Source organism: Chionomys nivalis, chromosome 14 (genome assembly GCF_950005125.1).
Source record: "Chionomys nivalis chromosome 14, mChiNiv1.1, whole genome shotgun sequence".
In the NCBI taxonomy this organism is placed as follows: Eukaryota; Metazoa; Chordata; class Mammalia; order Rodentia; family Cricetidae; genus Chionomys; species Chionomys nivalis.
In genome coordinates, this window is record NC_080099.1 from 69132079 (window position 1) to 69155519 (window position 23441).

General features: G+C 42.1%; 1 protein-coding gene across 6 annotated transcripts in view; it reads left to right on the forward strand.

Annotated features, from left to right (window-relative positions):
* The window catches only part of Tmem241 (transmembrane protein 241), a 144962-nt gene that overhangs the window by 118057 nt on the left and 3464 nt on the right, over nt 1-23441 (forward strand). For 4 of the 6 annotated variants that reach the window (XM_057789223.1, XM_057789228.1, XM_057789224.1 and 1 more), the window contains one exon: nt 8156-8220. In XM_057789223.1, coding sequence (XP_057645206.1) covers nt 8156-8220 — 65 coding nt within the window. Of the gene's footprint in view, nt 1-8155; nt 8221-23441 lie in introns of those variants that run through there. The other 2 variants (XR_009058309.1, XR_009058312.1) reach the window with 1 other exon arrangement.

Below are 23441 nucleotides of genomic sequence, written 5' to 3' on the forward strand. Positions count from 1 at the left end.
TAAATAACACAAAAGTTATGATACCCATTGACAAAGCCAAGAAGATCAAAGCCTGACGCTGCGTGTTGCTGATGGAGGAAGGTCATTGGTTAAATAATAAAGAAACTGCTTGGCCCTCATTGGTTAGAACATAGGTGGGTGGAGTAAACAGAACAGAATGCTGGGAGGAAGAGAAAGTGAGCTCAGATGCCATGCAGCTGCTCCCCAGGGCAGATGCGATGAAGCAAGCCACCTGGTCAGACATGCTGAATCTTTCCTGGTAAGACTGGTGCTACACAGATTATTAGAGATGGGTTGATCGGGATAGGAGAATTAGCCAGTAAGGGCTAGAGCTAATGGGCCAAGCAGTGTTTAAAAGAATACAGTTTGTGTGTTGTTATTTCGGAGCATAAGCTAGCCAGGCAACCAGGAGCTGGGGCGGCAGGAACACAGCCCGCAGCTCCCATTACATGTTGCAGTGAGTTCTGCCGCTGCTGGCTCGGGCTGCGCCTGTGGTGGGATGAGGTGCTTATTACTCAGGGCTTCAGGGGCATGTGGAGCTGACAAGATCCTTTCTTCTCTGGGAAGAGCCCGTGTCTCTAAAACTGCTTTTTAAAAGCAGGAACAGCAATTAGCATTAATGACCATTTCTTACATCTTCTGGATGGCAAATTCTGAGAGCAGTTGGAAGCCTTCCACAAGGGGCAGCTTTAGCCACTTCAAGAGCTCTTAGAGGAATGCAGATGCTTTTCCTGACACTTTTGAAGGACAGAATGTAGTTCATTTGAGGTGCTTTCTTTTAGCTTCGGCAATATTATTGCATGAAAGGTGGTTGGAGGTATTGAAAAGGTTGAAAGATGGTTACTCCAGTAGGGTCCTTAACCTCTGGACTCAGCTCAGGAATATCGGAAGCTCAGTTCTAATCACGACTGTGTGTGAACGGCACAGGAACTGCCTGCTGCTCAGGTGAAAGGAACATGGACAACTTACCTAGTCCCTAGTGCTTTCCTAAAGTCCAGGGCAAGGAAAGAGCGGAGGCAGTGAAATTTGGGAGCTCCACTGAGGGATAAGAGTTTCATTATTTCTGAAAATAGCAGGTAGAATATAGGGCCAGAAATCCAGGGTTCTCTAGAGTAACAGAACAAACAGAATGACTCTCTGTATATAGAAGAAGGATTTATTTGAATGACTCACAGGCTGTGGTCCAGCTAATCCGACCATGGCTGCCTATGAACAGAAAGTCCAAGAATCCAGAAGTTGCTCAGTCCACAAAGCTGAATGTCTCAGGGAATCTTCAGTAGACGCTGAGTCCCGAAGATGTAGGCTCTAACGTCAGCGAAGGAGTGCACTTGCTAACAAGGCTAAGGCCAGCAGACAAAGAGCAAGAGCTTCCCCTCTTCCCTGTCCTTATATAGGCTTTGAGCTGAAGGTGTGGCCCAGAAGAAAGGTGTGATTAAAGGCAGGTGTCTTCCCATCTCAAGATCAGGATTAGAAGTGGAGCTTCCTACTTCAAGTTAAGCAAGAAAAAAAATCCCTCATTTCAGATGTAGTCAAGTAGTCATAATTAGAACTCAGATTGAGTTCAGTCCAAGGACTCTGGTTTATGGTTGTAGTCCAGAGACCAAGGACTGGCCAGAGCCTAGCAGGCTAGGAAGCGTCTCCTATGGGTTGGAGAACAGAGAAAGTGTGGAGCAATAGGAGGGAAACTGAGGTAGCTCTAGAGTCACTGTGAAGGCTGCATTCCATTCTATGGACCAGGTAGCCTGGGGGCGCACAGTATAAGATGGAGCATGAGGAACACCCCCATGTTCTCAGCCCCAGTGCTAACTCCCCAGGTCACTAGCTCTGTAGTTTGACTGTCCCCTCCAAATCATGATGAAAGTTAATGCCATTGCAGGTTCACAAGGCTTTCCCTCATAGGTGATGCTGTTCTGGAAGTGGTTATCTTGGGCTCTTGAGGAAAAGGTTGAATTTGATTCAGTTTCTTTGCCCTGTCTCGATTGCCCTTATGTCGTAGCATGGCATAGCATGGAGGCCACTCTAGATGCTGTTGTCATATTCTTGACCCCTGACCTCCAGCCCACTGTGAACCAAACAGGTCTCTGCTCTGGGTTTTGTGTTTGTTTTGCAAGTGCGTGCGTGCGTGCGTGCGTGTGTGTGTGTGTGTGAGAGAGAGAGAGAGAGAGAGAGAGAGAGAGAGAGAGAGAGAAAGGGGGAGAGAGAGAGAGGTGTACATGCATACTTCATACTTATGTGCACGTGTGTACATGTGGTAGAGGCTGATACTGTTTTCCTCATTCATTCCCACTTTTTTGTTCAGACATGGTCTCTTGCTAAACCGTGAGCTTACCAATTCTGGCTTGCTTAGTTGAGTAGCCAGTCTGCCCCAAGGATGCCATCTTTACCCACCAGATACTAGGATTAAAGGTGGCCATCATGCTTCCCTGACTTTCCATGGGTTATGGGAATCTGAACTCCGGTCTTGCACAGTAAGTGCTTTATCCACTAACCCTGGCCTTAGTTTTAGATTCTTATGGCAGGTTATGGGGAACTAGTGACAGAGCTCAGTGGGTGTCTTAGTTTCATTTCATGTTGCTGTGATGGAATACTCTGACAAAAGCCACTTAGAGGAAACGGGTTTATAAACCATGATTTCAGGTTATTGCCTGTGAGACCACACGGGTGTCTTGAGATAGCCAGCCACATTATGTCCACACTCAAGAACAGAAAAGAATGAATGTGTGCCTACTTGTTTTCCTTTCCACTCCTTGCCCAGAGAATGGTGCCTCCAACAGCGGGCAGGTTTTCCCACCTTAGTTAACGTAAGACCCCACAGACATGCCCACAGGCTAACCTAACCTAGGCATTGTATCAAGTAATAGTTACAACTAACTGTCATAACTGGTAAAGGTAGTTGCTTCTGCAGTGTCGTGGCACACACCTTTAATCCCAGCACTCAGGAGGCAGAGGCAGGTGGATCTCTGTGAGTTCAAGGCCAGCCTGCTCTATAGAGTGAGTTCCAGTACAGTCATGGCTACACAGAGAAATCCTGTTTGAAAAAAAAAATGCTTGCTTCTGAAACTTGAATTAATTCCCCAAACCTACATGGTGGAAGAAGAGAGTCAACTCCTACAACTTGTCCTCTGACTTCCACAAATGAACTGTGGCACATGTTCCCCCACCCTGAAAATAGATCGATAGATAGATAAATAAATAAATATTAAACCATGGTTTTGTTTGCCTTCACCTACCATGGCCAAGTTTAATTGCCATATCCATCTTAATTTTTTTCTTTGTAAATTACACATTCTGTTATAGCAGAAAAAAATCAAGACATTCAAGATGCCCCTGGTACAAGCAGGCATCAGAATCAATGCTTTCCCACAACTGGTACTTAGCAAACAATAGGAGAGGGGCAAGAAAATCTGTGCTTGCTGTCTCTGTTAGCATGACTGTTCTGTGACTGGTTGGCACTGGGGAGTTGGGAACTAAATTCTCTGTTGTCTCTCTGATAAACATAGATTTATTGTCTTAGCCTTTCTTTTTCTTTCCGTTGTTCATGTGTATGTGTGCCTGAACATGTAGAGGGCCAAGGGCAACATTGGGAAATCATCCTTTGTTGCATTTTCCCCTCATTCACAGAGGCAAGGTCAACCTCGAGGCTGATCGTGCCAGCCAGCTTGTTCTGGGGCTCCTGTGTCACCGTTTGTATGGAAGTACAGGCAGGATGATATGTTCACCTGACAATTACATGGGTTCTGGGAATCTGAGCTCAGATCCTCACACTTGCACAGTAAACGCTTTGACTGCTGAGCCATGCCTTCTGTAACTTAAGCATTCTCGAGTGATGTCCTAGTTACTGTTGTTGCTGTGAAGAGACTCCAGGGCCAAGGCAGCTCTTACAAAAGAAAGCATTTAAGTGGGACTTGCTTAGTGTCAGGAAGTTAGTCCATTATCATCATGGCGGGGAACATGGCCACACCCATGGCATGGTAGCAGTGGCTGAGAGCTACAATCTGGTATGCAGGCTGAGAAAGAGACTCGGGACTTGACATGGACTTTTGAACTCTCATACCCTCAGTGACATACTTCCTTTAACAAGATCTCAACTCCTAATCCTTCTAATCCTTTCAAATAGTGCTACTCTCTGGTAATCAAGTATTCAAACATATGAGCCTATGGAGCCATTCTTATTAAAACCACCATGAATGACTAGCCTAGTAGCATTAAATAGATTTATACTATTGTGTGACCATCACTACTATCTTTCTCAATAATTTTTCTTCTTTCCAAACTACAATTCTGAATGAATTATTTATTTATTATATATATATTATTTATATATAATGGCTAATTCAACAATAACTCTCCCTTCTGGGCTCCTCTAGGCCATGGAAACTATCATTCTCCTTTCTACCTTCATGAGTTTTATGACAGATAACTTTGAGTGGATTCTGATTTCACTTGGCCTAATATCCACGTTGAAATATGCATCACATTTTCTCTTTTTCAAAGCTGAGTGATACTCTATTGTGAGTTACTTTCTTTACCTGGTCATCATCTCTCAACGGACATTTTGGTTGCTCCTAACTCTGCCTTTTGTGTATGATGTCACTGTAAACATCACGTGTGGAGATGAGAGATTTGCTTTCAGTGAACTCTTGTGTTCATATGTGTATGTAGATGCTCACATGTATTGTGTGCTTGTGTATATGGGTGTGTAGGTCTGAGAACAACCTCAGCTGTCATTTTTCAAGTGCTTTTCTACTGTTTGTTTGAGACACGATCTCTTATTGACCTGGAACTCACCAGGTAGGACAAGCAGGCTAGTGTGTGAGCTCTAAGGACCTGCCTGTGTGTGCCTATCTCGAGACCACTGGGTTTACAAGCATCTACCACCATGCCAGCTTTTACATGGATCCTGTGGACTTAAGTAAGATCCACATGCTTGTGAGGCAAGCGTTTTATCAATTTACTGTCTCCCCAACCTTCCAGCGGTTTCTGAAAGCCACATGTGACTTGTGTAGCCTTTCTCGAGTTCCTGGCTATGAGAGAAGGTTGAGCTAGGAGACAAGGCTTTGGTTTTACTCTCTCTGCCACAAGCCTCAAAGTCCCTGGGGCAAGTCACACGCTACCTCTAAGTTACAGACCCTCCATCCATCAGTCAAGGGAGGTCCTTCTGTTGCTTAGGTATTGCCCTTAGTGACTACACATGAGCCATTTTATATTCTGGCATAGAGCATTCAGCTACTGGCGTTTACTTCCTCATAGGTAGGATTAGGAGTGAGCAGCCCTTGTGTACAGAAACATATCACATTGAGCAGACATGAATTTGACCCTCAGCCATGGAGAGGTCAGCCTTTGGGAGTTGTTCACTGGTCACGCAGGCCCAACTACCTGGCTGCCAGCATCCACCTTTCTGAGAGGTTGCCCTGCTCGGATTAGTGATGGAAGGAAAAGAAGGTGTGAAAACCAAGCCCTGATGGTTCTTATGGGGTAGATGGAAGAGCAGCCTGCTCAGCTCCACAGTAGCCTGCCAGGCAAGCCTGCCACTGCAGTCTTGACAGAAACAAGCCACACCGATTTATAGCATGTCAACGCGTGTCACGGCCATCAGCGGTCTTACTTATTAAAAAAGAAAACTTCGGGGGATCCTGGAAATGTGGCTCAAGAGGAAGCCGGGAGGTTGCACAAACATTTCCAGGAAGAAACAGAGGCAAGGGCACCAGCGTGGCTGTTAGAGCAGACTGATTTTCAAGTCAGGACTGGTTTTAAAATTTAAAGCCATGTTTTTCTTGGCAGAAGGCACAGTTCACAGGCACAGTCAGGCCAGCTGCCCGAGTCCCAGCAGACAAGACTCCTGCTCAGCTCCAGAACTGTGTGGAGGTGCCAAGGCACAGACCTGGTGGAAAATATTCCCTGACAAGGGATGCCTCCCTCTTCTTAGTCATGACTAAGTCACATGAAGAGTAAATCAGAGAACAGGCAGAGAAGATGGACAAAGGAAGCCTCCAAGAGATGTTAAAGGTGGCTGGAAGACCAGCAAGATAGCTCAGAGGGCAGAACCACTTGCTGGCATGCCTGGCCACCTAAGTTCAGACCCCAGAACCCACATGGTGAAAGGAGAGAACCACCTACATTATACATGGACTGTGATGCCCACATACATACATACATACATATACACTGTACTCAATAAATGTACATTTTTTGAAAAGAAGAAAATGAGGTACAGGCAATGGTGGAGAAAGAGGGAAAACAGATGTACGCTGGGTTCCACTGTCACAGTGGAGTGCTGCAGTGTACCAAGCCGACAGTGTAGCTGAGAGCCATCGCAGACTGCAGTGTACCAAACTGAAGCGTAGCTAAGAGCCATCACAGACTGCAGCGTACCAAGCTGACGGCGTAGCTGAGAGCCATCGCAGACTGCAGCGTACCAAGCTGAAGCGTAGCTAAGAGCCATCGCAGACTGCAGCGTACCAAGCTGACAGCGTAGCCATCGCAGACTGCAGTGTACCAAACTGAAGCGTAGCTGAGAGCCATCGCAGACTGCAGTGTACCAAGTTGACAGCGTAGCTAATAACCATCGCAGACTGCATCTTCCCCTCCTATCAGTGCCGGGAAACGTGTCCTTGTTAGCACTGTTCCAGGAAATAATAAATGTTTTTAAAGAAAAGAGGGATTATCAGGATTCTTAATTTTGTTCAAGATTGTGGAATGAAAACAAATGAAGAGAAAATGGCAATAAAAGTGTGAATGAAGGCCGGGCGGTGGTGGCGCACGCCTTTAATCCCAGCACTCGGGAGGCAGAGGCAGGCGGATCTCTGTGAGTTCGAGACCAGCCTGGTCTACAAGAGCTAGTTCCAGGGCAGGCTCCAAAACCACAGAGAAACCCTGTCTCGAAAAACAAACAACAACAACAAAAAAAGTGTGAATGAAAAGAGATAGAGCAAAAACAAACATACACCGTATAAAACTATATTTCTCCAAACAGATAAATGGGAAAATCTCGATGAAATATATTTGGGGAAAGTGCAAACGAAACACTTCTGGTAGGTAGAAATGGGGGCATGATGGGACAGTGGTCCTTAAAGGTCACTGCCTTCAGAAACTCTAGGTCCAGGGGTTCCAGGTTAGGGCTAGCCTTTACCATCCTCAGCTTTGTCCTCTACTGGAAAGTGAGGAGGTGGTAAACACATTTGTACAGGTAGCATGCCTTATTTCCCAAATCAGACATCTGACCTGCAAGATAGCCCAGTTTTGAATTTTGAGCACACATGGAGAAGAACCATGTCAAATGTAAGACAGTGCACGAGGAGGGGCTTGTTAAACCCACCCCTGGCCATCTTCTTTCTGCCTTGTTCCCAACTGTGACACCCGAAAAGGCCTCTGGGACAGTGCAGGGCACCCCCTTGGTGGGGATGGGGGTGTAGCTGTGTTTTCTGAGCACTCCCAGCTTACATGGCTCTCAGCAGCAGCCTGTACCCCACTCTCTCACTGCGAGAAAGCAGGTCCTTAGGGTTACCTTCCTCAAAGTAGCTCCTCTGGCCTGCAGAATCCAGAATTGGCTTAACACAGACATTCTAAGTGTGGACTGAGTTGGGTCATTGGTTCACATTCATTCCATGACAACTGTTCTGAGATACACTCTGGAGTCTGGATCCCATGGCCACCATTCCCAAGTTTCCTTGCTCTAAAAGGTGTAGGACTAACCTTCTATGATCCAGATAATTGCAGATTCAACTGCTCTCTTCCGCCATGAAGCACCTGGGTTCTAAGAAGGCGTGCACAGTCTAGAAAGACCAGGGTATTAGAAGGGACAAGAGAGCTGAAGCTGTGTGGACAGATGAGTGTTTCCCTCAGGATCTGGGCACAGGCCCGTGATCGTCATGACCCTGGAGCTGGGCGCTGTGCGTTGAGACAAGGGAAGTACTGTTGATACAGCTTCTCTGTAACTGTGGCACTGCACCTCTCTTCTGAGTGGTTTTAAACTCAGTGCTTCTTTGGGGATTCCAGTAGACTACAGGACATAGCATTTCCGATTAGAGGCCATGCTAAATGCAGAGGCCTGTGGACAGGGGTGACTGATGTCGAGACAGTCCTTTCAAAGCGTGGGAGAGATGACATGGGAGCCTCCCAGACTCCTGCTGATCTGATGGCGTTTGTTGTATTGCAGGTCCTCACAGCTGGCTTGTCACTCTTGCTGTTTGATATGGTCCTGACCAGTGCAACTGTGGGCTGGTAAGTTCTCTGCAGAGAGAAGACACACATTCATCACGGTATTGGTTTCTGCTCAAATGAAGCAGGAATGTGTGCTGGGTAGATGTCTCCATCCTGAGAAAAGTTTCATGTTAGTGAAGCCTTCCCTCTTTTATTTAGTCATTGAATTATTGGTTGGTTGGTTGGTTGGTTGGTTGGTTGGTTGGTTGGTTGGTTGGTTGACTGATTGATTGATTGCAGTACTAGGTATTAAACACAATGCCTCATGTGCTAGGCAAGTACTCTTCTCTAACCTACATCTCACACTGTAGCCCAGGTTGGCCTTGAACTAGCATTAATCCTCCTGCCTCAGTCTATAAGATGCTGGGGTGGCAGATGTGAGGAAGCAAGCCCTGATTCTTTATCTTTCAACTGTTATCAGTGTGTGAATTGACATTCAGAAGAGCACACTCTTACTCTTACACAACTCATGATATACAGTATTGTCACTTAGACAGTATGTTCTTATATACCAACATTTTCAACTGAAGATTCTATATCTAACTAATACTTAGTTCAACATATCACCAGAATGCCTTTTAGCCACTTATCTATCTCAGAGTTGCCATCATTGATACCTTGGTGTCTAAGAAGGGAACAATTGGCTGATCCAGAAGCCCTTACAAATACCTGTTGTGAAATATTTAACTATGTAAAGATTTGTTACATTTGTTTATGCTGCATTTGTGTAACAATGTAAGGATGTGTGTCTAATTACGTAAAGATATATTGCATTGTTTCACCTTGCCTGCCTAAGGCATCTGATTGGTCTAATGAGAACTGAACAGGGCCATTAGCTAGGCAGGAAATGGATAGGCAGGGCTGGCGAGCAGAAAGGATACATAGGAGGAGAAATCTAGACTTGAGAGAGGAAGAACGAGAACAGAGAGAGAAGAGAATGAGGAGAGACGGGAACATGCCTGGGACCAGACAGACATGAGAAGCAATGAAAGTAAGATACACAGAAGGAAGAAAGGTAAAAATCCCTGATGCAAAAGGTAGATAAAGAGAGACAGGCTAATGTATGTATGTATGTATGTATGTATGTATGTATGTATGTATTGTATTGTGTTTTTTTAATTGAACCATACATTTTTCTCCACTCCCTTCCCATTCTCTCCCCTCCCCTTCTACCCTCTTCCATGGTCCCCATGCTCCCAATTTACTCAGGAGATTTTGACATGGGCTAATTTAAGTTAAAAGAGCTAGCCAGAAATGAGCCTAAGCTAGCCCAAGCATTCAAAACTAATAATAAGTCTCTGTATCATGATTTGGGAACTGGTGTCCATGTCTTCTACATAAAGTGGTGCAGTGTTTCCATTAACCTATTCATATCCTCTTGTGTAGTCTTACATCATCTTTAGGTTACTCAGCCTTACCTAAGCACAGTCTGATTCTGAGTGGGGGAATATTTTTCTCTTGTTGGTACTAAAGTAATTCTGATAAACTGGTCTGTCCTGGCCACCTTGCTGGCTTTGCCTTGTGTATGCGTTAGGAACTGTCCTTCAGTGACAGCCAGACTTGCTACTTCTGTGGTGTCCACAGACACTCATTCCCCTGTCCGATGGCAAACCCTGCCTGAGTCACCCTAGGCAGACAAAAGTGAGTACACAGGGTAAGGAATTCTTGTCCTCTCTCCGTGACATTTCCTGTCTGGACAATAGCAGAAGGGTAAAAACGAGGAAACACTCTTCCGCCTTCTTTCTTCTCTTTATTTTGTTCTTATTTGTTTACACATTTTTATTTTTATTTTTTTTGAGACAGGGTTTCTCTGTATAGCCTTGGCTCCTGTCCTGGTACTTGCTTTGTAGCCCAGACTGGCCTCAAACTCACAGAGATCCACCTGCCTCTGCCTCCCGAGTGCTGGGAGACCCTGCTTCTGAAAGGTTCCTGCCCTTCCCAGTAGTGCCGCAGACTAGTGACAGTGTTTAAACATAGGGGCTACTTACTCGGTGATAGTAACGGCCAACCATAAAGAACGTGGTGGGGTTGGGCAGTAGAGTGTTTCTTAGGTGAAGGCGATGGCATCATGATGATGGTTGGACAGTAAAGAGTGTTTCCTGGGTAAGGCAGCGTGGTATTTAACTGATTTTCCTCAGAGCTTTATAGACAAGATGATATCATACTGGAATTCAAACCCAGACCTTAGTGTGTCCAAGCTCCCAAACTCTGGGACTAACAAGCACAGGCAAAGCCTTGTCATCAGTACAAGTCAGTATGCAAGGTTAAAACCCAAAAAGGGGACCCAGGGAAGCTGGCGTAAGTGTTTATCTTTCTGTCTCCATGGTGCTAGCCAAAACTCTTGACAGTAGTTTTCTTGCTCACGTGCACACCTTCATATTTTGTATAGAATTTCAATGAAGCAAAGAAATCCAGGTGTTGAGCTGAGTGAGAGAAATCAGAGTGAGGCTGAGTTCAGTGAGAAATCAGTTGCTCTTGGGCAAGCAGCAAGGTGGTTGTCTGGAAGGAACTCTGTCTCCAGGCAGCTTCCGTCTGTGGAATTGAGGTTATGCCCTGGGCAAAATGGAAAGAAAGGCCATTTGGACCCAAATCAAGGAAGCAGTATGTATGTGTATTGCAAAAGGAACCTTGGCTTTGAAAATCCCTGGGTTGTTACCCTTGAGATTAGGGTTGGTTTTCAGCCGCGAAGAATTTTCCAGCCACAAAGTGAACATCCAGAAGGAGAGTGTCAAGCTGTAATTCCGCCTTCTGCCTCTCACCCAGGCGGTCGGTCCACACATTATGTGAGTTCAAGCATGGCCCAGTGCTAGACCAGCTCTCGGTTTCCAGATGGGACTGGCTAGTCTTTCTTTGTCCCCTGGAAATTTAAACTAATCCAAAGTCACAAAGGGCAGGGGTTACAGGTCTTGGATTTTTAAAAATGTTTTAGATCTATGTATTTTCCTGTACAGTTGTTGTTTCTTATGTTTTGATTGATTATCAAATTTTAAATTTTTTAAATTTCAAATTTTAGAAATTAGGTGATTTCTTCCTGCAAATCCGGATTCCCACACTCCTTTGGAAATGGTAACCCGCCGTGAGTTTGTGTTGGAGTGGACAGATAACTGGCCTGGAAGGTGCTCTCTGTTGAGCATGGGCTGAAACATACCTGACTGGCTAGTCTCTTCTCCTGGGAAGGCAGCATCTTAGCTGCTCAGATAAGGCCATCTAGAGTAGGGTTTCTGAGTTGGCAAGACAGCTTGGTGAATAAAGGTGCCGATCCAGCTGCCACAAATTGTCTCTGACATTCACACGTGTGCCATATCATGCATGCACTCATGCAATAGTCCAGGCAAGAGCAGTTTCTTGCCCAAATGGCTATCAAACTCCATAAGGAGCCTCTTTGATGCCCATCTTCTTGAAGTAGATTGGTGCTGTCAGAAGCAGATGTGTCTCATTGTCCCCTGAAAAACCCTAAGTTATTAAAACATTTAAATGCCATATTCTGCAGTCTTTAAAGATATGAAGAATGCTATCTAACTGAAATATATCTCTATATATCCAGAAAATCTAACATGACTACAAGCTTGACTATTATTGATGATTATCCATCAACAACCTATACTTCCTAACTATACATTACATTTTTAAAATGAACTACACAATCACAAAACCTTAATCAAGGTCAGAAATACATATACCTATAACAAAATTGACCTTAAAATCTATAGCAATGCAAATTATTCATACCTATATCATCTCCCCGTTTAAATGTAAAAGAATATTCATAAACAATATTTGGGAACATGGGTGCAGTTTTTTCTCTCAAAACTGCTTCCTGCTGAATGGGGGCACTGTTATTTAGGTCTTTTATGGTGTAACCTGTCTGCCAGGTTCATCTCAGTTGGAAGTAATTTTCTGAAGGTGTTCACAGCAACCTTTCAGGAGGGCGTGGTCTATCATACCATATTGGGATAGAAGAAATCCACAGGGTCTCATCCTCTGTGAAAACAAAAGAAGACCCTCTCCAAAACATCATATCCTTAGGCCCAAATTCTGAAGTCATAATACCCTTATATCCATTCTGGTTCTGCTTGGCAGCCCATATAATGAAATGTCTCTCTGTACTTAGCTCCTTCACAGTCAAAAATTTTAAAGAAAACACAGTGTACATAATCCAGACTCTGTGAATTTTCCATTTTTACGTGGCTTATTTTTCTTTATTTCTTTTAATCTATAACTATCTGTACTCTGTCTCTTTAAGGACTTTATCCCCCCTTTTTTAAGGGCATTAATTTTATTCTCTCTCTCTTTTTTTCTCAAAAGCCTACGTACACTCATCCAACACTGTGATCCATTTATAGGTCTGAATCTGTCCTATTGTGAATCCATAATTTGTTTTTTTTACTATCCAGGAGCATTTCTTAAAATGTTAAGCACTTCTTAAAAACTTAAGTTGCACCATGTACAAGTAATATGATACCACCTGTGTTTTGCCCAGTCTAAACCTTAACTGCGCTATTATTACGGTAATTGCGGTAGTTCCTGCCTGAGACCAGCACAGTTCAGCATGGTGGAGCTGAGCTCTCCTGCCTCAGAGCCATTTGGTGCCCCTGAGCCACACACAGTTCCAGGCACACAGCAGTCCACATTGCCATCAAGCAAGCCGTAGCACTTTACTCCAAATGATCCATTCAAAAGCTCTGTCTCCTGCAGGAGCCAGACAGAGATCACGATGGTGGCACAGCCCAGAAAGCTGGCATTTTAAAACAGCCAGTTTTTTCCTGCTGCTGAGTCAGGACAATTTCTTTGCGGTATGCAACCCACAAACAGCAAAAAGTTGTCTTAAATTCTCTCTGTGTCCTTTTTAAGGCCTCTCAGGTTTTACGTGGAGTTCATTACCACGTTGGGTGCCACTCTGTAGAAATAGGAGCAGCGGGCTGTGTTCCTGGCACCCGGCCGCCCGCATGGCTAGCTTTACCCAAAATAATCACACGGAAACTGTATTCTTATAAACACTGCTTGGCCCATTAGTTTTAGCCTCTTATTGGCTAGCTCTTACATATTGATCTAACCCATTTCTAATATTCTGTGTAGCACCACGAGCTGGCTTACCAGGAAAGATCTTAACCTGTGTCTGTCTGGAGTGGGAGAATCATGGTGACTCCCTGACTGGGCTTCTTTCTCCCAGAATTCTGTTCTGTTTACTCTACCCACCTAAGGGTTGGCCTATCAAATGGGCCTAGGCAGTTTATTAATTAACCAATGAAAGCAACAGATTAGAAAGAAATCACTCCCACATCACCTGCCCCCAGATGTGTGCAGTGCTTGTTGGAATGATTTGACTGTAAGACTGTGCAGAATGACCACAGTGTACCTGCTTCCTTCCAAGGATTCCATGACAGCTCTTCACTTCTGCCTGTCATTCCCTGGAGCTGCCATCTCTCCCAGACTGCCAGTCATGACAATGGCTCAGACTTTATCTCAGTACAAACCTCATGAACATCAAGGGTATTCAGAAAATGATTGGAAAGAGCTGGGTGTGATGTTATGCACATGCTCTAAAATCCCACACTTGGGAGGCCGACACAGGAAGATTACAAACTGAGACTAGCCTTGGACATTTATTCAGACCAAAAACAAAGAAAAGGATTTTCAGTCAGGTATCGATGGCGCTCACCTTTAATCCCAGCACTCCGGAATCAGGCAGATCTCTGAATTTGAGGCTAGCCTGGTCTACCGAGTGAGTTCCAGGACATCCAGGACTACATAGAGAAAGCCTGCCTGAAAAGAAAGAAAAAAAAGGTTTTCAGTTATCTTTGAATCAAGACATGCTCTCCCTCTGATTTTAGATCACCTTCCTGGAGACTACTCAAGCCTTGGTAAACAGAAAATGAATTTAGGAGCCAGGGGAGAATGTCTATTCTCTAAATCCCTTTAGGACTATAGTGAATGAAACATCAGTTTCCCGTTTGAATTAATGTTGGCATTTCATTTAAAAAGGTAAAATTAAGGGCTACGGATGTGTCTCCATCGGTAGTGTGCCTGCCTAAACTTAAGCAAAACCCTGGGTTCCATCCCCAGTGCTCCGTTAAACTAGGTATGCTGTATTCTTGCCTATGTTGTGAGTTGAAGTTTGGGCTACATAACACACTGTCAAGAAAAAAGGTCCATTACTTTTCACATGTATAATACTTTATCAGATTGTGAATTTTATCTGCAAAGGAATGAGATGTTAGGGAAATACATTTTAGTAGGGTAGAAGGGAGGAAAAACCAAGTAGTTGGTGTATAGATGTGAGATGGGGAACACGTTTAACAATTTGGTCATTCATTGGAGATATATCTTTGTGCTGGGTTTGTATCTGAGGGAAAATATTGTCTGTCTGTTGAGTTTAGTAGGAACTAGCCAGGTAGCCACAAAAATAGTTGTAAGATGAGACAAGGCCTTTGATACCCACAGGAGAAAGTCTGGGAAGGCTCTGAAACAACGCTCTGGAAGAGACACTTGGAATGGGTGTTTCTGGCCGTGTGTGCTCTCCAGCCTGAGGTTATGCCTTTACTCAGCGAAGCGAGTTTATTTCAGGAATGGTGAGGATTACAAGGTTTGCAAACACTTCACTCAAGCTTTGACTTAAATAGTTCTAATGCCATGAAGACTCCAGGACCCCGTGTGAGCTGCTCCTGCTGGTTAGAAAACAGCATCAAAGTCCACCTCTTTGCTCTCTGCACAGTAAATGAAACAAGGTTTGTTTTCATTTTCCCAATCACTGAGCTCCTTGGGTGCTTCATAAAGTCTCCCTGCCAGAGGGATGAATGCGAGGTTATTAGACTCGGGCTTTGTTCCCGGGCTGTAGGAGCACAGCTGGCCAAGGGCCAGCACTGCCCTGGTTCATTCCTGGTGATTAAGGAGGATTAGTGAGAAGTGTTTAAAATGAAATTGTCCCCCAACAGAGCTCCATGCAGCCTTTCTCTCAGGCTGCTGTGTGTGTGCTTGTCCAGGGACAGGAGGTAATGGTATGTTCTTGAATGGGAGGAACAGCAGAACTACTTCAGGTGAAGAAAGGGCTTTCAAGGAGAGCTCACGGGGGCAAAGAAGGGCTTCCGGCCCCCTTCATTTACCAAAGTGACGGAATTGTAGTGTGAATTCTAATTGGTACTAATAATAAAAACCCAGAGTCACATATCAGAGAGACCTTCTACCTCCACCAGATCCTCAGGCTGTCCTCAGACTGCCTCCTCTGGCTAACTGCTTCAGACTGTACCTCAGACTGCATCTCCAGACTCCATCTGTCTCCACCAAACCTCACACTGCACTGAGCTCCTGTCTCCTCCTGCCTCATAGTCCCCTCTCTGCCCAGCCATATCACGTTTGTTTCCACCTCCCTAGTGTTGGGATTAAAGGTGTGGTATCCCAAGTGCTGGGATCACCTTTGTGTGAGCTCTGTTTCTCTTTTCGACAGATTCAATCTTGTGTGCTCCAGGCTAGTCTAAAACTAACAGAGATCCCTCTGCCTCTGTTTCCTGAGTCCTGGAATTAAAGGTGTGTGCCACCACTCCCTGGCCTCTAGTAGCTTAACTCTGCACTCTGATCTTCAGGCAAGCTTTATTTGTTAAAACACAAACAAAATATCATAGTATTTTCTCTTTTTTGTCTAAAATAAAAAAGAAGGATATAACTAATAAAAGAAAAACTATATACTATAAATACTATAACTATATGTAATATATAGGCAATAAGTACATCAACAATGTCTAGTCTATTTGCATTTGACAAATTCAGAGAAAATACTCCATTATCTATCCTATCTTAGTGAGTCCAAAGTCTTGTATCTAATTTACTTTCTATGATAACTTGCATTACCATCCAAAACTATCTTTTGATGGCTCTCAACATTATATACTTTACACGTCTTTAGTGAGTTTCTTTTCTGAGTCTGGTAAATAAGGAAAACTATAATGATAACTATTTAGTCTTTAACTCCTTTAGAGACCTGAGTAGGAAATAATATTAACTGAGTAAACAGGAAGTGCAAGCAAGCAACTTCCAAAAACTGTGAGTAATGACAGAAACAGCTGGCCGCCTGGTCAGTCACCCAAGGTTCCTCTGCAACATTGGGGCGTCCATCTCCAGCATACAGGCCTAGAATAATTTATAGACTTTCCTATAAAGCAGAATTTTGGAAGGATTGTTCTGCTTTGTCTTGAAAGTATTTTGTAGTCACTCTCTTTAGTGTCCTGCTTGTCCAATTTGTACAGCATAACATCAGCAGTTGAGGCAAGGGATTTTCTTGCCCAGTGGCTAACTTATGTCACAAAGAAAGTAAACTCCATGTGGAGTTTCTTCAGTGCCCATTATATTCTCTGAAGTAGATTGGTGCTGCCAGGAGAAGACCTGCCTCATTGTTTTATATATAAAAAAGAACTTATATTATTAAAACATCTTAAATGCTGATGTAGGTGGGTCTTCTCTCTATGTGTTACTTTCATTGGTCAAATAAAGAAACTGCCTTGGCATTTTGATAGGCCAGCCCTTAGGTAGGTGGGGTAGACAGAACAGAATTCTGGAAGAGAGAAAGCAGAGTCATGCAGATGCTATGAGGCTCTGGCCTGAGATGGATGTGGGTTAGAATCTTCCCAATAAGCCACGACCTCGTGGTAAACACAGATTATTAGAAATGGGTTAATCAAGATGTGAGAAGTAGCCAAGAAGAGGATAGATATAATGGGCCAGGCAGTGTTTAAATGAAGACAATCTGTGTGTTGTTATTTTGGGGCATAAGCTAGCCAGGCAGCCAGGATCTGGGCAGGAATGCAGGGTGCTGCTCTTATTATAACAAAATGCTATATTCTGTAGATCTCTGAAGTGTCTAACAATCTGTCTATTTAAAATATATCTCTGTTTGACCTTGGGAACATACCTAATATAACTACAAGTTGAATTATAATAAGTGGCTAATTACTGACTTGTATTTCCTTATTATCCTAAATAGTTGTTAATAATAACTTCCAAGAAGTAGAAATTTGCATTTGATTGTTAAATGAGCTGTATAGGTACAATACCTTGAACAAGAATAGAAATGTAGGTACAGTAGGTTCAGTATGTTCTAACAAAATGAATCTCGAATTTGTATCAATATACAAAATTTGCATACAATATACAAAAGTCCAATCCAATGTAAAATATTTAAAACTACTAGTTGCTTTTAAAAAGTAGATTCAATAATTTACTCTTTTATCCTATCATATCTGTAGCTCCCTTTTTTATTTTCACAACAGGAACCCTGGATCTAATCTCCTTTGTTTAGCTCTTTTCCTGACCATTACCAATAGCAACTTGTAACCAGTCCCCTTAAACAATGACAAATATCCATAATCCATTGAATGACCAAAATCCACCCAACCCACTACTTGGGAATGTGGGCATCATATTCTTAAATTTACTTCCAGCTGTCTGGGGGCAATGACATTTTTAGGGGATCTTGTAAAGAAAACTTTTGGGTTAATTGTGAAGTAATGGGAGAGGTAGCTCTGTCATTTGTTGTCCAGTCTCTTCATAATGGGAAAGAATAGGACTTCTCTCCAATCCTGGCTCGAGTAATCTGTGAGGCTGTATCATCTCAGCGAGCCACCTTGAAATTGTTCTGAGCCGTTTGTAGTCCAAAGACGATCTTTAGGTGGTATTTTTCAGCTTGGTGGTATTATCATTGTGGGGCCCCATCCTCTTTTTGGAAATTTCTAAGGTTGCTATTAGGTATAATCATGTTTCACTGGAAAAAAATCCTGACAGAGACTTAAACCTAAAATCATGTACAAGAAGGTAGATGAAGTCTTTTTCCAGAAATAGTTAGTGCTCTCTATGGCCATTAATATCATGACAAAAAAATTAAAGCATATATATGTTAATCTTATAAATTTTGATATAATATTTATATTTTAAGAAAATCTGTCAAAGAGTCAAAATAAAACCAAAGGATTATAAGATGAGTGGTAATAAAATAGTCCTTAAATTTTTGTTTTTCTTATGTCCCATATTAGGTGGCTCTTCCAACATGAGACAGAGATTTTGGATTTTATTCTAATAAGCTAGCTTGGGTTTAGAGAAGAGAACCACATTCCATCTCCAATACCAACTTTAATCTTTAATTGGACTGGAACTACAAAAATAGCATTTACATTATATATCTGTAGAAAACATCAGACACACACATGTGGAAAGATTTATGAAATTTTATCCTGTTGGAGATGTGATACACCAATAGGCCAATTTGCTCCCTGGGTTACTTTTTCTTCAGGTGTCTCACTTGTTCAGTGGTCTTCAGATTCCTTAGCTGGATACCTTTATTCTCCTCAAAAGACAGAAACAAAACTCTTCCCCAACCCTAATTTTGGAGCATTTCTCTTTTGGCAAGTTATATCTGATCAAATGAAAAGTATTTGTTAGCTTTATAGGTTAGTTTAAATGAACAGCCATGCTGCTTGATGAGGTATCATCTCTTCTAATTCAGAGGTATCTCTTGTTTCAATCTAAACCTTTATCAGGTTTGATGGTATCTACATCTTTTCTTTTCCTGTGGAAACAAAAGCAAAACTCTTCCACAACATAATACATGTTCTGGTTTCCATTCTGAGGTCAATACATCTTTAAAGTCTATCGGCTGATTTAATTTTGTAGTTTTTTTTTTTTATTATCCAATGTCTCTCAGCAGCTGTTGTTCCTTACTCATTAACATTTAGAAAGTTCAAAGTTAGTAATTTATAATTGCATTGTGCAATCTATTTCTGGGGTCTTTATCATCCCTTTCTGTTTATTTAACATATCTTTTAGAGTTTGATTTGATCTGTCTATAACTGCCTGTCCTGTAGGATTGTGTGATATATCTTTATGTGCTTTATATTATAATAAGCAAAAACCTGTTTCATTTTCTTAGTGACATATGCTGGAACATTGTGTGTCTTTATTTGTACAGGTATACCCATGATGACCATAACTTCTAACAAATGTGTGATTATCAAATCAGCCTTTTCCAAATTCAAAGCAGATGTCCATTGAAGACCTGAATAGGTATCAATGGTGTGGTGTATATATTTTAGTTTTCCAAATTCTACAAAATGGAGCACATTCATCTGCCATACTTTATTCCTTTGAGTATTCTTTGGGTCACTTTCTGCAGGTAGTAGAGTTTGGTTGTATGAAGAACTATTAGGGCATTTTCTTATAATTTCCTTGGCTTGTTGCCACATGATAGAAAAGCCCTTTTTTAAAACCTTTGTTATTGATATGATTTTTTAAATGAAATTCTGTGGCCTTCACCATAATTACAATCAATAATTGATCAGTTTCTGCATGACTTGTACTATATGACCTGGCAGATCCTTCTAGGATGGAATATATGCTATTCCAAATACATACATATATATGGGATGGTTCCTATTCTTGATTGTTTCTTATAACTGGAAAAATAATAAAGTCAATTCTATATCATCTGGCATAATTTCAGTGCTTTCAATATGTAAAACAAATCTTTCTGTATATTATGAATCAGTAACTATGTTGAGAGGGTCCATAAAATCCATTTTAGTACCATGAGAATATAATATAATTCTGACTTTTGGACAGAATCATAAGGGCTTAGATCTACTTTACTTCAGTTTTCTGATTTATAACCTGCCTTTTCTTATTTATTTGCATCAGTATAGACTGCAGGGGATCCAGATATTGGTGTTCCCTGTACAATGTGAGGAGGGATCCAAGTTAGCTCTCTTTATAAGTTGTATTTTCTTGCTTTTGGGATATTTGTTGTTGATCTCTCCCCGAAGATGACTGCAAGCTCTTTGTCAGGGTTCACTTTCTGCCCATACAGTACTACATTTTCTGCTAATTGACGAAGTCTCAGTTTTTCTTTCAGAATTAATAACTCAGACACTTTTTTCTACATAAGTTTTTAATTCTTTACTTGTCTTGTGTGGTAAAAAAAAAGATACACTCTAAGATAATATCTTTCCTCTGCATTAAAATTCCTGTAGTGGAATACTTACAGGGTAATATGACCAGAATGCAGGTAAGCTTTAGATTCACACAACCCACATGTGTATTCTGTAATTTTTCTTCCACCAAAGTCAATTCTCTGTCAGCTTCTGCTGATAATTTCCTGTGACTATTTAAGTCCTTGTCATCATGTAAGGTTTTGACCAAATTACTCAGTTTATTAGGACCTATCCCAAAAGTGGACGATAGATAGGAAATTTTTCCTGGTAATCTTTGAAAGTCGTTAAGAGTCTGCAATTGATCTCACCTAATTTACACTTTTTGGAGCTAATTTTTTGTAAACCTATTTTATAGCCTAAATAATGAATAGAATTTTTTAGGAGCAATTTATAATCCCCAACAAGATAAAATTTTCTTCACCTCTTGAAACATTCTTTCTAAAGGATGTACATATGAATCAGATAATAAAATGTTGTCCATGTAATGGTAAACTATACATCCAGAAAATTATTTGTCATTCCTAATGACTAACTTACAAATATTGGCACAGGGTGGTACTACTTAACATTCCATGTGTGAGAAACTTCCATTGATATCTCTTAGCAGGCTGAGAATTATTATAAGTAGGCATGGTGAAGGCAAAGTTTTCTGTCTTTTTCTTGTAAAGGTTTAGTGAAGAAACAATCTTTTAAGTCAGTAACTATAAGAGGCCATCCTTTAGGCAATAGAGAAGGCAAAGGAATATCAGACTGTAGAGAGCCCATTGGCTGAATCACCTTGTTAACAGCTCTTAGATATGTTACCACTCTATTTTCCAGATTTCTTCTTAATAACACATACATGAGAATTACAGGGCTGATTAATTCTTCAATATGCTGAGCATTTAACTGCTTCTGTACCAGCTGTTCTAAAGCTTGCATTTTCTCTGTTGTTAAAGCCATTGTGTAACCTATACAGGCTTAACTGCCAACCATTTTAAAGATAGGGCTATTGATGTCTTTGAAAGATTAGCAGCTGTTGTGTCCTGAATGGTCGGTGACTAGTCTTTATAATACCTACAAATATTTTTCCCAGAAACATACATTAATTTATGGTTTGTTTCTAAAATTGGGGGAATGTTAATGTGAGTATTCTATTGCTCTAACAAATCATGTCCACACATATTTATTGCTATGTTGGTAACATTGTCTTTAATACTCTCTGTGCATCTGGTCCAATACATTCAAACCATCTCATATTGTTTTACCTGAGATAAACTTCTAACCCCTAAAAGCTAAACATTTACTTCCTGAAGAGGCCAATTTGAATGCCAAGATTATGGTGCATTTATTCTTACATCTACACCTGTGTCTATCAGACCTTAAATGACAATGCCATTTATTTGTAATTTTAATTTTGATCTTTGTTCATTTATTGAAATTTGCAAAAATACTCACTTTATGGTTTTTCCTAAAGTTTTTGTTCTCTCTTCTATAGCTTTTCTGTCATCTAGAGCAGTATGGTTTCCTACAATAGGCATTAGGTTCTTTTTTTTTTATTAAAAATTTCCACCTCTCTCCTCTTCCCATGTCCCTCCCCCTCCCCCCAGTCCCCCTCCCCTCCCCCTCCAGTCCAAAGAACAGTCAGGGTTCCCTGCCCTGTGGGAAGTCCAAGGTCTTCCCCCCTCCATCCAGGTCTAGGAAGGTGAGCACCCAAGCAGACTAGGCTCCCACAAAGCCAGTACATGCAGTAGAATCAAAACCTAGTGCCATTGTCCTTGGCTTCTCAGTCAGCCCTCATTGTCAGCCACAGAGAGTCACATGCTTCGTCAGTCCCAGTCCAGGTGGCCTTGGTGAGCTCCCATTAGATCAGCCCCACCGTCTTAGTGGGTGGGCGCACCCCTCGTGGTCCTGACTTCCTTGCTCATGTTCTCCCTCCTTCTGCTCCTCATTTGGACCTTGGGAGCTCAGTGTGGTCCAGGCTAGCCTAAAACTAACAGGGATCCCTCTGCCTCTGTTTCCTGAGTCCTGGGATTAAAGATGTGTGCCATCATTCCCTGGCCTCTAGTGACTTAACTCTGCACTCTAATCTTCAGGCAAGCTTTATTTGTTAAAACACAAATAAAATATCACTATACAGAGTCCTTATACCTTCTAGGGTCTCAAACTAGATAAGAGCCAAACAGCTCCCCGTGTTCACACATAGGTATTTCTAGGTATGGTCTTTTGAAAGTTAGACCATTTCTGGGTTACTAAAGCAGTCCTATAGTGGTGATTATGAAAGTCTTCATAGGTGTACACAGTTACTAAGACACCAGTTCCAGCTACATTTCTTTGAGGTAAATAAAGTGTTTGAGTTTTTCTCACTATTTATGATGGTGTCTGCAGGAAAGAGGGACATAATATTCGCACTTGGAACATCTTCCGCTCCATCTCTACCATTTGTCTCATAGAGGGATATGACTGGCTTCCTGGCCAGTACTCCTATGTGCTAACCCAGAGCGAGAGGAATTCTCCACGTCTCTAATGTGGTAAAAGAGTAGAGTTGTCTTTTTTTGTCTTGTCTTGCAGAGCAGACTCATGGTGAGGTACAACAGTGTGAGAAGGTGCCATGTCTTGGTCCTTAGAGCTGACCCAGTGTCTCCCCTAGGAAAGAGGTCCATAGAGATTGAGTTCAGTGATGTATCCATGGTCACTCACTTGTGCAACATGCATGTCCCTCATTAGATATTTCCAGCAGAGATTGGGTAGCATACTGCCACGAAGGCAGGAATTGCTGCTCCGGGAATAGCCATGTGTTATTGGTAGTCTATTATAGGCCAAGCACAGAGGTATATAGCTTCAGATGTTAACTTCAAGTCTTTACACATTGTTAGGTATGGTCTGCTCCAATAGACCAGGTAGGGAAATGAAGGCTTAAATAAATCTGAACTCATGTCTGTATGATCATAAGTTTATTACGTCTACATTCTCATACATAGTTCATTCTTGTTCTAAAAGTGCAAAGTGGTACAGATTCCCTGTATGTCAGCATCACAATATAGGTTTTCACCGTGAGGGTAATGTGTTTCATGTACTCAGCACCCCAGACATGTTAGAAATATAAAGGTACCATGATGAGTGTGTGTGTGCTGAATTTGCATTAGATAGCTGGGATATTGGCTGAGAAGATAGAAAGGAAGAACAGAAAAAGTGGTGTAACTGAAAGTTGGCAGGCACCTCTGAAAAGCCTTTCACTGACAGGACCCACCATTGTAATCCCTTGGCAGTGCCCCAGCCCAGTCCCCAGAAGAGCAA